Here is a 13,634-nt window from a genome sequence, read left to right as displayed (position 1 = left end):
ATTGAAGACTGAAGGATGAGAGCCGGGCATGTTATATTAAACAGTGAGGGCTTGAGGTGAAAGAGTTAACAAGAGAGAGTGTCAGGGGGTGAGAGGGTCCCAGAGGGCAGTGTGCTGGGGAGTGGGTGAAAGGAGACAGCAATCCACGGTATGGACACGTGCCAGGAAAAAGGGAGCTATACCAAGTACATGATCCTCAAGGAGAAAGTGGCAGAGGATAAGGTGCCATACAGTGGCAGTGGGTTCTAGGGGATGGGGTTACAGGAAGATGAACGGAGGTTGATGATGGACCACGTACCACCAGATAGGTTAAACACTTATAGATTCACTGCAGGAGAGGTACTGTACAGTTTTGCTCAATGGAGCTTAAAGGAGCTGTGTGTGTGTGTGTCTAAATAGCTCAGGAAATTCACCTGTTGCTTTACATACCCTAAGTATACATTTGCATTGGTGAAGGTTCTGTGCTAATCTGATTTACAATTTGCACAGGTTCCTCAAAGATTTAGGGCCAGGTGTACTAAGCCTTGAAAAGTAATAAAGTGGAGAGTGATAAACTACCAACCAATCAGGTCCTGTCATTTTTCAAATCCATCAAGCGGCATGGCAGTTAGAAGCTGATTGGCTGGTGCTTTATCACTATCCATTTTGTTACATCTGCCCCACCTGCAGTACACATGGATGCTTCCCATTTTGACAACAAATTCGTCATGTGATCAGGTCTGAATTAGGCCCTTAGTACATCTTGCCCTTCAAGGCTTAGTAGATCTGGCTATACTGAGAAATAAAATGTCATACTTACAGATGGGGTAGGACTCATCCTTGCAGAAGATGGCGATGGCGACGCCAGCCGCCATCCCCCGCCAGCCGCCATCTGTACAGCGAGAAGGGGACGCGCACGCACGAGATGCGTGTGCGCCCCCTTCCGACGGCGCTTCCATCAATTCTCCCGGGTCACAGCCGGCTTGTCGGCGGTCACCCAGGGTCCCCGCCGCCTCCCCGCACTCCCCCCTAACCCTGTCCGTCTCCCTAAAGCGGAGACGGACAGGGCTCCCGTCGCCCCGCCGACGGAGATTGAGACGCGCGTGCGCGTGAGACGCACGCGCGTCTCAGTCAGATGGCGAGCCGGGCTGCTGGCGGATCTCCAGCGGTGACGTTCTGGCGATTCGCCAGCAAAGAAGAGCCCGGCCCCATCTGTATTTGAATATGATTAACAGTTTCAGGAAAGTGGAGATTAATATAATAAAGCATTGTGCTACATTTCCACTGGGTGGCTCTGCATAACACTTCTAAAATTGTGTTACTAAGGGCCTGATTCAGGCATGAATGTAAGTGGTGTTGGTGCTGCTTCTTAGGTAGCAGCAGACTGGAGACGTTACCTAAATGCAGCATGTGCCTCTTTTAAAATGAGAACCCTGAACATACCCAATGCATATAAGAGTGGAATTAAGACATAGAATATTATAAATATACATTTTATATAATATGCACCCAATAAAATGGGAGTATCATTGTTTGATCTAGATGGTAAGCACATTAGAATAATTTCTCACCTTAATAAACCTAGCCAAACCAAAGTCCGCCACCTTGCAGATGTTGTTCAGCCCAATCAAGACATTCCTGGCCGCCAAGTCCCGGTGGATACAATTATTTGCTTCAAGGTAATGCATCCCGTCCACCACCTGCCCAGCTATATCCAGTAGTCCATCTACAGTTAGCTCCTCCCCCTCAAGGCCTGGTGAAAAAACACATAAACCCATTGCCAGGCAGGCCACAAACAGAATTAAACATTTTAATTAAGAATATTAAGCAGATAACTAAATTTACATACACAGAATAGAAACCAGGCTGCTTTTATTTGAAAGCCCATATGTAGTATACTGCACCTACAGTAACATCACACGGATACATGTGGTTTGCAAGAAATGTAAATATGAACAATTTTGAGATTTAAAACTAGGGCGTACTCTTAAGGTACATACACACGGTACGATTTATGTTCCATATGATATTATATACTATGTACCATGAACGTCTAGTGATCAAAAGCATAAGTTTTGAGATTAAAATAACGTACAATGTGCATAAGATATCATATACGATATGAAATCACAGCTATACTACACTGTACTATCTTATGCTTTCTAGACGGAATTGAGTTGCATGTTCATCCGAGCAGCTCCCTCCCATACGAGCGCGCATCTTACGTCGGGAGTGAGCATCTTACGTCAGTGCAGATGTATAAGATATAGGGCAGTATTCAATGAGAAAAATTTGCCGTGTTTTATGGCGAGTTTGTGCTTTTCTCGCGTTGGACGGAGACTTTTGCTCTCAAAAAGCGAGCAACCCTATTCAATGTGCACTTCTCGCCGTCTTTCTGAGTGATTTTCGCCGTGTCTCTCCGTGTAGCAATTCTCCATCTTTTCATGGAGAAGTGAAATGTGAACTTTTTAAATAAATTTTTTTTGGTTTTAATTTTGGTGTCAAAAAATCAGGAATTTTATTCTGTGAAGGGGCATGCTATTTTTATTCATGTGCTTATAGCACATGAATATATATTTTAATTTAAAAAATATATATATATATTTTTTTACACAGAGCAGCCAGCAGGGGGCCGGGAGCCGAGCCGCTCATTAGATATTCATATATTCACTGCACCCGATCATTACATATGCATGATTGGGAGCAGTGAAATACCCGGTCCCCTGCTGGCTCTGGGGGGGGGGGGGGGGGGGCAGCTTGTGCTGCCTGGGTCCCGGGGAGCCCACCTCCCCCCCACATACGTTCTGGGGCAGGCAGGGAGACTTCAATCTCCCTGCCTGCCACCGTCCCATAGCTCCCTGCCGCGGACGCTCGTCCGCTGCAGGGGTTAAGATTCGCCGCGAGGGGCTACTCTAGGTGCCACGTCACAATCTCTTTTCACAATCTCTCCATATTTGGAACTAGACACTCCCTTTGGAAGAAGCAGGACACGCCCCCTCAATGGGGCACTTTTCACAATTCTGTTATCAAATATAATCTCCCTGAAACTAGTTTTCAAAAGTAGGCAAGTATGTTGAGGGGCCACATTACTTGAGCAACAAACCCAATGCTAGCATTTGTTAAGCTAAAGATTGCAGTTCAGTGTCTGGAACTATGGGTTAATGCCCTTGCCGTGGCTGTGATAAGGACAGTAGTCCCCACTTATAGCACACTAGAGGGTGCGAACAGTAATCCAAGTGTAGCCTACAACCTTATGGAAATCTGCAATCGAATAGTCTCAGGCACTTAAACCTGGATTATACAAGCAGGGGTGCCAAGGTGGAGGGTACTTGGCCGGTGGCAGACCAGGTCAGATGCACTGTCGAGAGAGAGAGAAAAGAGATTGATGCTCTGTTGCTCTCTCCAGCACGTTACTTTGTGTTGGGCTCAGAGCCGGATTAACAATGGGCCTGATGTAGCTGAGGGCCAGGGCTTTCCAACGAGACCAGCCCCGTGTCGCTACCCCCCCGGGAACCGGAGATACCGCCAGGCAAACCTGGAACGTTTTCCCCATAGGATAACATGGGACCCGCTAATTCCGACCTCCATCCGGTTCCAACAGCTGCAATTTTCCCCCTACAGCATCACAGAAACTCGAGGTTGATCTCAGTCGAACCCAAATCGCTGGGCCTTCAATCTGATACCTGGTCCATATGGGTTCATTGGTTCTAGAGATATTGCAGGTAAAACATTTTTTTTTTTCATTTCTGAAATGTAATTTCATGGCTGTTCATGTTGTTTGAGGACAGATTTCTCTGGAACCAAACGGCCCAGTTTCACGGGACCAAAATCATTCGAAGCCTACATGTAAATGGGTCAATTGGTTCTGAAGATACAGCTGGTTGTTTAAAGGGGGGCAGGTGTGGTTTTCTCTCCCCCTCACACCAGAAAATGCAGGGACTAGGCTGGTGTAAAAGGGGCCAGTCCGAGAATGTCCCTGCATGATCCTGGGACCATATTCCCTGCATTTTCTGGTATGGAAGGGGTATTATTTCAAATAGCCGGGACATGCAGTGCTCTGAATACAGCCGGACAGCCCCCTGCCCTCTGCCCGGCTGTTAATGGCTGTCATTTCTGCCCGGCGGGGACTGTCCCCCAGTTACCGCGAGCATGTATTCCCCCTTGGCAATGAGCATGTAATCCCCCATGGCAACAAGCATGGAACCCCTGGCAATGAGCATGGAACCCCTGGCAATGAACATGGAACCCCTGGCAATGAACATGTAGGTATGCAACACTTATGTAGCATAATTTTTAATAGGCATTATGGTGTTTGGCATAATACGTAATGTAGATTATGGTGTGAGGCTTAACATGGGTATATGGTGTGGTAAACTTAGGTTACCACATAAAAGGTGCTGACATATTGTCTACCAAGTTTCGGCTTTCAGTATTTTTTTTTGACTGGAGTGCCGCCTCACCCCGCAAGTATCTTAGGACATCGGCGTCCTGCGGGTGCACTTTTGGAGTGCACCCGCCATTATATCTCCCTGCATTTTTCTTATGCCAGCCCCCTGCCTTTTCCAGGCATATATAAATATAATATAAATATATAAACAGAACACTGGTCACACCACCCACATTATTAGGTGCAGTCCGCAACCCCGATTATTGCGCATAATAGGCCCTTGATCATTTTCAGCTCCAGGCCCATTTAGACCTTAATCTGGCTCTGGTTGGGCTGCAGGGTCCAGGAAGACTAAGCAGCAATATTCTCCTCTTTCTGCCCATCCTGATGTGTTATTGCCACTGTGCTGCCATACAGTGGTAGTGGGAAGGAAAGAAGTGTGATTGCTCTTTTGTTTAACCCCTTCAGTGGTTGTTTTTTTGTAAGGTAGCGCTCCACACTGGGTGAGTTTTTTAGGGGGAGCGCTATCTAAAAAAACCACACTAATGTGTCCCCCTGGGCGGGCAGCGCCGCTAAACAATGTCAGCCGCTGCCCGGCACTGCACCTGGCATGTCAGTAGCCAGCGCCAGAGACTTGTCTAGAAAAGCCGGAAGGGAGGGAGGAGGAGGTGCGGCAGAGGAGAGGGAGCCGGTCAGCGCTGAAGCTGCCTGAGTTCAGCGATGGAACTCAGCAGTGATGCCCAGCTCTAAACAGGGGCAATCCCGATAATTCTCTGGGCTTACCAGACTGGACACTGAGGCACAGCCCAGAAAATTCTCGGGATTACCACTTAAGGGGTTAATATTCTCTGGGCTGAGGGGGATAAATGCCCACATTGCTGCATACAGTGCCTCCTTTAGAGTGCACAGTGCCACGCACAGGTTTTTTTTCCCTAATTTTCTATTGGGAAGAGTCCTGGCCTCATCCCCCCTGATTAGGCAAAATTCAAGTACCTCGGCCTATCCTTGCTTTCAGCAGCCCTGGTTACAAGCCCATGATAAGCACCGCAGGTAATTGAATCTGAACAATGTAACATTTAACTTTTTAAAAATGGTGTGTGTTGGACTTTATGACTTTGGGCGCTGCTCTGTACATGCACTTTGCCCGCACAGCAAATTACACCTACCTCGGAGGAACTTGAGTAGGTCCCCCTTCGATAGTAACTCTGTAATAATATAAAAAGGGTCCCCCACTGAGCATACAGCATGCAGCGACAGCAGGTTGCGATGGCGGAGGGTCTTCAGAAATTCTATTTCCTTCACAAATGTTTCACGGTTAGTTACATCTGTGGAATAATGGAGGAACAGAGGATCAGGTGGATGTACAGTACAAGTAGCTGGTGCAGAGCAATGCTGATTACTTTGGACAATGCATAGGCTTTTCTATAATGGATGCAGTGTGCGCAGTGCACACGGGCCCCTGGGTTCAGAAGAGCCCACACAGCACGCAATGCACCGATATGTTATACTTACCCCTGTGTGTGGAGCCTTCGCTGCCTGCCTTCGTACAGGCGGCTCATGCATGGGCACAGCATACCGTGCACGTGTGAGGTCGTCCGATAATCATTCATGCGGCAAATTTGCAGCGCAGCGAATAGGTTTGAATAGGATCCCATGTCCTTAGCACTGCCAAAAAACAAGGGCAACATGCCCAGTTTTGGGAATGCTGGCCAGTGCTATCCCCCCTTGCCTCTAATTTCTGTCACCGGCCCGCTGGGACGTGCAGTGAGGTAAATGGCTCAAGAGTCCCTGGCAAGTACCAGAGCCAGATATGCCCACAATATATGAGCCATGGGGTACATGCCAGCATTATACACATGTGCAGCTGTATACACTGCTGGAGATTCGATGAGTTTTGTTAAGAGATGTGCAGAAAAGATAGTCACCTGCCATAGACATTTTCCTCCAGAGTTCCTCAAGATTTTTTTTTTAAATTATTTGTATTTTTGACATACTTTATCAATTCAAAATGCCGGCATACATGCTAGTATGACAGGAAAGGCTGTGCCTCACCTGCCTCACCCCACCGCACACTGCCCTGGGCAGATCACCCACTATCAGAATAGTACGTAGACCAGAGCGTTTCATACATATATGAATGCTCCTACCTCATTGTCCATACAGTATGTGCCCCCCCTTGCTGCGCGGTCCCGGCACCTTTACAATGCAGGTGACAGGCATCAGGAACAGCACATGCGCAGTAACATCCGCAGTACTGCGCATGTGCATACTCCTAGCTTCTATGGACTGCTTTGGCTGCAGCCCTTATAAGCCAAATCACGGTCCCAGCGCCTGTACAATGCAGGTGACAGGCATCAGGACCAGCGCATGTGCAGTTACATCTGCAGTACTGTGCATGCGCATACTCCTAGCTTCTATGGACTGCTTTGGCTGCAGCCCATATAAGCCAAATCACGGTCCCAGTGCCTGTACAATGCAGTTGACTGGTGCCTGTACAGTATTGGCCTCGGTACTGCGCATGCACATAACCCAGGTTCTATGGGATGCTTCAGCAGCAGCCCATAGAAGCCAAAGAGGCAGCCCTGGACATAGGGAACATCTTCCAATGGGACTGTCTTAGGCATACCTCCCAACTTCTTGGCTGCTGGAATAGGGACACTCGCGCGGCGAGCACCCGGAAAGGGGGCGGGGCCTATGCAAAATGAGGGCGTGGCTTATGCAAATTAGCCGCTACCACATTTTCGGCCGCAAATAGACGCTGTGCGCATGCGCACAGCGTCTATTCAATCAGCTTGGGGGGGCTCCCAACTGCCACCCCCACAGCGGGACAATGCCGGCCACGGGTGGGACAGCGGGACAGGACCCGAAAATCGGGACTGTCTCGCTGAAATCGTGACACTTGGGAGGTATGGTCTTAGGTGACAAGCAGGTCTGACTTCCAATAGGAAGTCACTGTCAGTCATAGTGAAGCCAGTGCAGTCTCACAGAATGCATCTGGCTTCACTACAGTTACACTTTACATGGGGGGCTGCAGTCCTGCAGCCCATAGGTAAAGGGGGCCACTTGTTGGATCTCCTGTGTTAAGGATAGTCTGGTACAGATGCTGATGTTAATGAATATAGCTGCTCTCGCACATCGTGGGAGCAGTGTGGGTGCTTAAAATAATCAGACTGACAGGTGGATGTTGCATGTGACTTCTTATTACGGGATTACTCTGGACATTCCGGTAATTGAGACTGGAGTCCGGACGGGTAGCTGCTCCGGACTATACAATGTCCGGAAATTCCGCCTGCCCCCAGTGCCGCCAATTTCTATGCACCCTTGTGCCTCTGTGTGTGTGCCCTCCGCTCTCACCTGCCTGGGCGGCGCAGCACCCAGCCCCTGCTCCCACTAGTACAAGCCCAGGCTGCGTCCCCACTCAAGGAGAGGACTGGTCTGGACTGGAGCAAGCAGCAGCCTGGCAGCCAGCAGCTCAGGACAAGCTCATCCTCCCTCAGACCACTGATTCAATAACAGCCAACTGCAGTGACAGTGGTGAGGCTGACTCTGGACTCTGAGGCAAGGTCTCTGAGGAGCCCTCTGGTGACTCCTGCAGCTGTTGTTCCTGACTGGCCATGGAGCCTGGCTCCTGAGACCTCCCCTCTGGCTTGCCATCTTCTTCTGTTGACTGCCTTCCTGCCCTCCTGGACCTGTCCTGGACTGGCTGCTTGATAATAAACAGAGTGAGTCTGACTGGCCCTGCCTGGGCCCTGGGCCCTATGCTACGATCATACCCCCATTGCAAAGAGCATGAAGGCCCTGGCATCGAGTAAAAAACCCTAGCAATTAACATGCAGGTAAGCGGCACTTATTTGGCATAACATGTAGTAAACATTACTGTGTGTGGTATAATATGTAAATAGCATCACGGTGTGTTGCATAATGTGTGATGGGCATTACAGCATGTGGCATAATATGTAATGAGTATTATGGTGTGTGGCGTAATGTGTCATGGGCATCACGGTGTGTGACGTAACATGTAATGGGCATCATGATGTGTGGTGTAATGTGTAATGGGCATCACTGTGTGTGATGTAAAGTGTAACCAGCTTCTAACTCAGTTAGCAGCTATGTGGCTGGTATTAAAAATTATACCATGCTCTCTTGCTGCCCATGCAAAAACCTGGGTTTTTGTCGCTGGGTTCTTGGCGGGGCACAGATCATCTCAGCTCACAGAGGTCTGGCTGTCAGGCTATACAGTAGGCTATATGACATCCTGCATGTCACTCACATACGCAGTGTTTTTTTGTGACAACCAGGGTGACAACCAGTGGTGTACAGTATAATAAAGGGCATTCTATTGTTACATAATTTTAATTCATTCATTGTAATGTCGCTCAATATGGAGTGGAGGCACTGTAGTGTGGCATAATATGAACTGGGGGCAATGTGATGCAACATAATATGAACTGGGGAAACTGAATGTCATAATGTGAATTTAGGGCATTGCATAATTTGTAGTGACTGCCCTACAAAGACACAGAATTTGAACTAGGGCACTACTACAGTTCATAAATGAATTTAGGACACTGCTTCTGCCAACTGCCATTGCACCAGTCAAACTGCATAACAGTTAGTGGCGCATGTACCATGAAGCAAGGCGCCACAGCAGTAGCCCCAGCAGTGTCCCAGGTCAGGCTGACAATACTTGGGAGAACCTGCGATGAGGGGAATGCAGCCACACAAGCTAGCAGCTACCTCTTTGCCTGGAACTGCAGCCACAGCAGGGACTAACCATGAGTCTTCACTACCCATAAGTGTAGAAGCTGGGCACATCACAACCCCAAAACAGCTCAGGACAGTGAAAAGGACAGTGAAAACTTGGCTGAGCATTTTTAGACTAGACCATACTTGCCTTCTTTTGAAAACTAGTTTCAGGTAGATTATGGTTGGTAGTATAATTTTGCACAGCACCCATTGAGGGGACGTGTCATGCTCCACCCAAAGGGCGTGTTTAGTTCCATATTTGAAGATATTGTGAACGTGGCACCTAGAAGTGTGGGTGTGTTCTACTACATCTGAGAGCAATCTTTTGAAAAGACTTAAATCCAAATATAGATGAGCCCCAAAGCAGTTAGTAAGAGCTACTATACTTGCTAAAGAAAAGTCACTGATATGTGTTGATCTATTGTGTTTTATACGTGGTTCCATATAAATGGCCACAAGACATGCATGTAGCCATAGGGATAATTGTGTTTTATCACCAATGCTGGGAAAAGGCTGCTGATAATTCAATGTAAATGTATCTATCTCTCGTTCCTTTTCCCCTCAAAACTGTACCAGCTACATAATGTGGGCTAGGTGAAATAAGGGAGATTGCTAGACTAATCAGGGACAGAGGGAGATTGCTGCTATTTCAGGGAGTCTCCTCCAGAATGCAGGAGGGTAGGCAACTATGCCCTAGACCAACAATGAAAACAGAGTTATATGGGACTATAAATAAATTGCACTAATTTTAAAAGCAATTAAATATGTGTAAACATAATATATATAAAATCTAATGTTATCTACAGAACAGGCAGTTAATCCTTGTCCCTTTAGGGAGCATCCACACAGGGTACAAGATGCACAATGTAATAGCAGTGAAAGTGCCATGTGCTGGTGCCTACAGTATATAAGTGAGCATCCTTGGGTGAAGCTAAGGAACCACAGAGGAAAAATAGTGCTGTAATGTCATGGCTGTTTGCTGGGAGATTCACAAAATAAAAGCAGAGTCCCGGGTGAGTTATGGTGACTGAGGGTGCACACCCCCCCCCCCCCCTCTTTGGCGACTATCAAATGATTTCTGCCCCGCACGCATTCTGCAAATGTTTTTTTATGCAAAACATCCATTCATACAGTATGTGTGCGGTGAGATTCGATGTGCGTGCGGTGGGCGGGCATTTGTGTTAAATGACTTCCAAAGCTGTGAAATTTGCAGCTTTGCGAGTCTACTATAATGACCCCCTATGTGTATTAGTGACACTACAACTATGAGCATTATGTGTAAAAGTAACTTTAGTGGGCATTATGTGTAAGGGGCACCACTATTGAGGACATTATGTGTATAAGGGGCACTACTGTGAACAGTGTCTATAAGACTATTGTTTAGCATAATGTGAAAAAGGGGAACTTCTGTTGTAGTAACATGAAATAGTGACACTACTATGTGGTGTAATACGAATGAGGGCCACTACTTGCCGTAATGTGAATAATACTGTGTTACTGTCTGGCATAATTTAAATTAGGGGTACTATTGTGTGGCCACGACCCTTCTTTTTAAGTCCACATCCCTTTATCGTCCATTATCTCTTTACTAAATATGGGAGGGAAGACACAAATTTATAGTTTACCTGAGCCACCGAGCACCATAGCATCGGCCCTGGGGACAGCTGCTCCTAAAATGTTGCTATGGGGCCCATAATGTTCTGGCTGTGTATATATATATATATATATATATATATATATAGCCACCAAGAATGAGGACACTCACCGGTCTTCTTAAGCACAGAAAGTTCTTTTTAATTAATCCATCTCACCAAAATAAAGTGCAAAGTGCATGACAGTGGGCCAAGGGCCAACGTTTCGGTCCGCCACCAGACCTTTTTCAAGGCCCCCACTATCTCCTCCTAAAGTGCACTTTAGGAGGAGATAGTGGGGGGCCTTGAAAAAGGTCTGGTGGCGGACCGAAACGTTGGCCCTTGGCCCACTGTCATGCACTTTGCACTTTATTTTGGTGGCTATATTGGTGGACTGGACTTGTCCAGGATCTCCTGAGGTGACACCCCGGCAGCTGTCTGTGGTTGGAGGAGAGTGTGATCCCTACCTCTGGATATATATATATATCTGGTGACGGTAATACGTCTATACCGATGACCATAGAGTGGTGTGTAACAAGAATTCTGGCTTAACAAATGTCGCAATGACCAAACCTTGCTGATTATGCATATTGTACCTGATCGCTGCTCTGATTAAAACCATTGATGAACTTTTAAAGTTTGGTAAGTGCCTGCTTCAATGAAATATATACATGGAATACAGTGCCCATTGGATTCTATTGGGGAGCGCCACCATGAAGCCTATATATATATATATATATATATATATATATATATATATATATATATATATATATATATATATATATAGCATGTAGAAAAAAAGCGTCACTCCAGGTGCTTGTTCAAAACGAGTTCATAAACCGTTTATGTCCTGAAGACGGGCTCTGGCCCGAAACACTGTTGACCTACAGTAAACTCGTTTTGAACAAGCACCTGGAGTGACGCTTTTTTTCTACATGCTATCCATACAAGCGCTGGTATAGCCAGCACAAGCGGACTCTAGTAGATACAAATACAGGGGGCCCAGCACTCACCATGATAAACTGGTTCATGAATTGATCAATGCATTTAAGCTTGCAGCCCATCTCCTACACTAACAACTTGTCTCTCAAGAACCTGGCAACTGCTGACACATTATATCTAAAATGAACATGTGTTTTGATAAAAGCCCGGAGGGGCTGAAACGTCAACACTAAGCTGTGTGGCTACGAGTGGTTTGTTTTTGTTTAAGTCCTGAGTGCCGCGGCCAGCTGCTATATATATATATATATATATATATATATATATATATATATATATATATATATGTATTTGTACATTTTACATGCTGACAGAACCACAGTTCTGTACCAAAAATAGCAACCCCATTGTTCTTCATTAGACAGGGACGGACTGAGATTGTTGGGCACTTTCACTGCTAAGGGGGGCTGTCACAAGTGATAGGGGTCTGGCCAAATGCATGCCCCCTTTCTTTCTATGTCAGACAGCCATCCCGAGTGTCAGTCGGTGCATGGCCAGCATGGACCAATAGCCCATCGGTCTCTATATAAAGTATATTAAACAGCACTTCGAAAAGTGTAATCAGCATTAAGCCTTTAAGTAAATGCTGGCAGTGGAAAAACCTGGGGACAAAGAGCATGGGGTTACTCCCAAAATTTCCATAACCAGCACTTGACTTTCCAAGCCAGACATTGATCTGCTCCTTGAAATTATATGAAATAAAATGTTCCATGGACATATCCATCACTTACTTTGCTTTATTGTTTTAATAGCCACCTTTACTTTTCCCTTCCATAGCCCTTCATAGACCTGCGCAAAGTTGCCTGATCCCAGCTTCTTCTCCAGGGTGAACTCCTCTCTAGGTCTCTCCCACTCATCAAGGATCATCCAGTTCAGGTTACTGGCTTCCGGTGCATCCTTCCCTCAGAATAAAAAGATGACTCAGCACATGGCAAATAATTATAATGTGTGGGCACAGCCAGTATTAGTAATACATACAAAATAAACCTAATATGGTGATGTATTAACCACCAGCAAAAGCTAGATAGCTGGACTGGAGTTCTAGGAGAATAATCTTGCCTTTTGTTATCATTTTACCACATACTTTTTATATTTACCTAAAGATTAATTCCACCCATAGCTAAATGAAAAAAAAAAAGTTTTGGCTAAAGTGACCTGACCTGAAATAAAACAGGAGAAAAGAAAAGAGAGTTTCATGTTTGAGGGATCCGAAAATCTGGTGGGTGCCCCAATTCATCTAATGGTCTAAGCAGGACATCATCTCTGCTTCTTGGACAGACTCTGATAGGCGCTGACAAAGCCTCTCCATCATGTCTCATTAGCATTTAAGTAGAATGTGAACCTTGATAGCTTGTGACTAATTATAGATTTCCAACAATGCCATCATTGGTTTATAACTGATGGTGTTAGAGATACAGCCATTTTTATTTAACTCAGCCCAGTTCCTTGATTGTCCAAAAGACACTTATCCCACAGCAGAGTTGCTCATCAAAGTTCAAACCCAATAGTTTCCTGCCATGTGTATGTAGAGACCACCAATGGTGAACTCTTCAATAGCCAATACTTTGTGAAAGTTAGGGGAAGGAACCTCACACCATGCGAGACCAAGCAGCAGAGCTTAGACCGTTGGAAATATCAGGAAACCTAGTACTGAATTCTTGGATCTACCAAGTGCCAGTAGGTAAAACACTGCTTTTTATTTAATCCACCATTTTATAGCAAGAATACAATTATTAATTCTCAGTTGCATTAAGCTGTAATTACGGCTTTTGGTTTGTAATCACCTTATTTATAAATCTTTTTTATATATCAATACCTCTCTTGGGAGGATGTATATCTATCTCTCAATCCAAGAGCATGAAGACCTGACTACATGAACACGTTTTGGT

At 46.0% G+C, this 13,634-nt stretch overlaps 1 protein-coding gene across 11 annotated transcripts in view; it reads right to left on the bottom strand.

Moving 5' to 3' along the window:
• Positions 1 to 13,634, bottom strand: part of PTK6 (protein tyrosine kinase 6) — a 53,745-nt gene that overhangs the window by 19,272 nt on the left and 20,839 nt on the right. For all 11 annotated transcript variants that reach the window (XM_083146749.1, XM_083146741.1, XM_083146744.1 and 8 more), the window contains 3 exons: positions 12,477 to 12,642; positions 5,533 to 5,691; positions 1,551 to 1,732 (listed from right to left, as the gene is read on the bottom strand). In XM_083146749.1, the coding sequence (XP_083002875.1) occupies positions 1,551 to 1,732; positions 5,533 to 5,691; positions 12,477 to 12,642 (507 nt within the window). The remainder of the gene's footprint in view (positions 1 to 1,550; positions 1,733 to 5,532; positions 5,692 to 12,476; positions 12,643 to 13,634) is intronic.

Source organism: Crinia signifera, chromosome 6, assembly GCF_055691185.1.
Source record: "Crinia signifera chromosome 6, ASM5569118v1, whole genome shotgun sequence".
Taxonomy (NCBI): Eukaryota; Metazoa; Chordata; class Amphibia; order Anura; family Myobatrachidae; genus Crinia; species Crinia signifera.
This window is presented reverse-complemented; position numbering and strand designations above follow the sequence as displayed.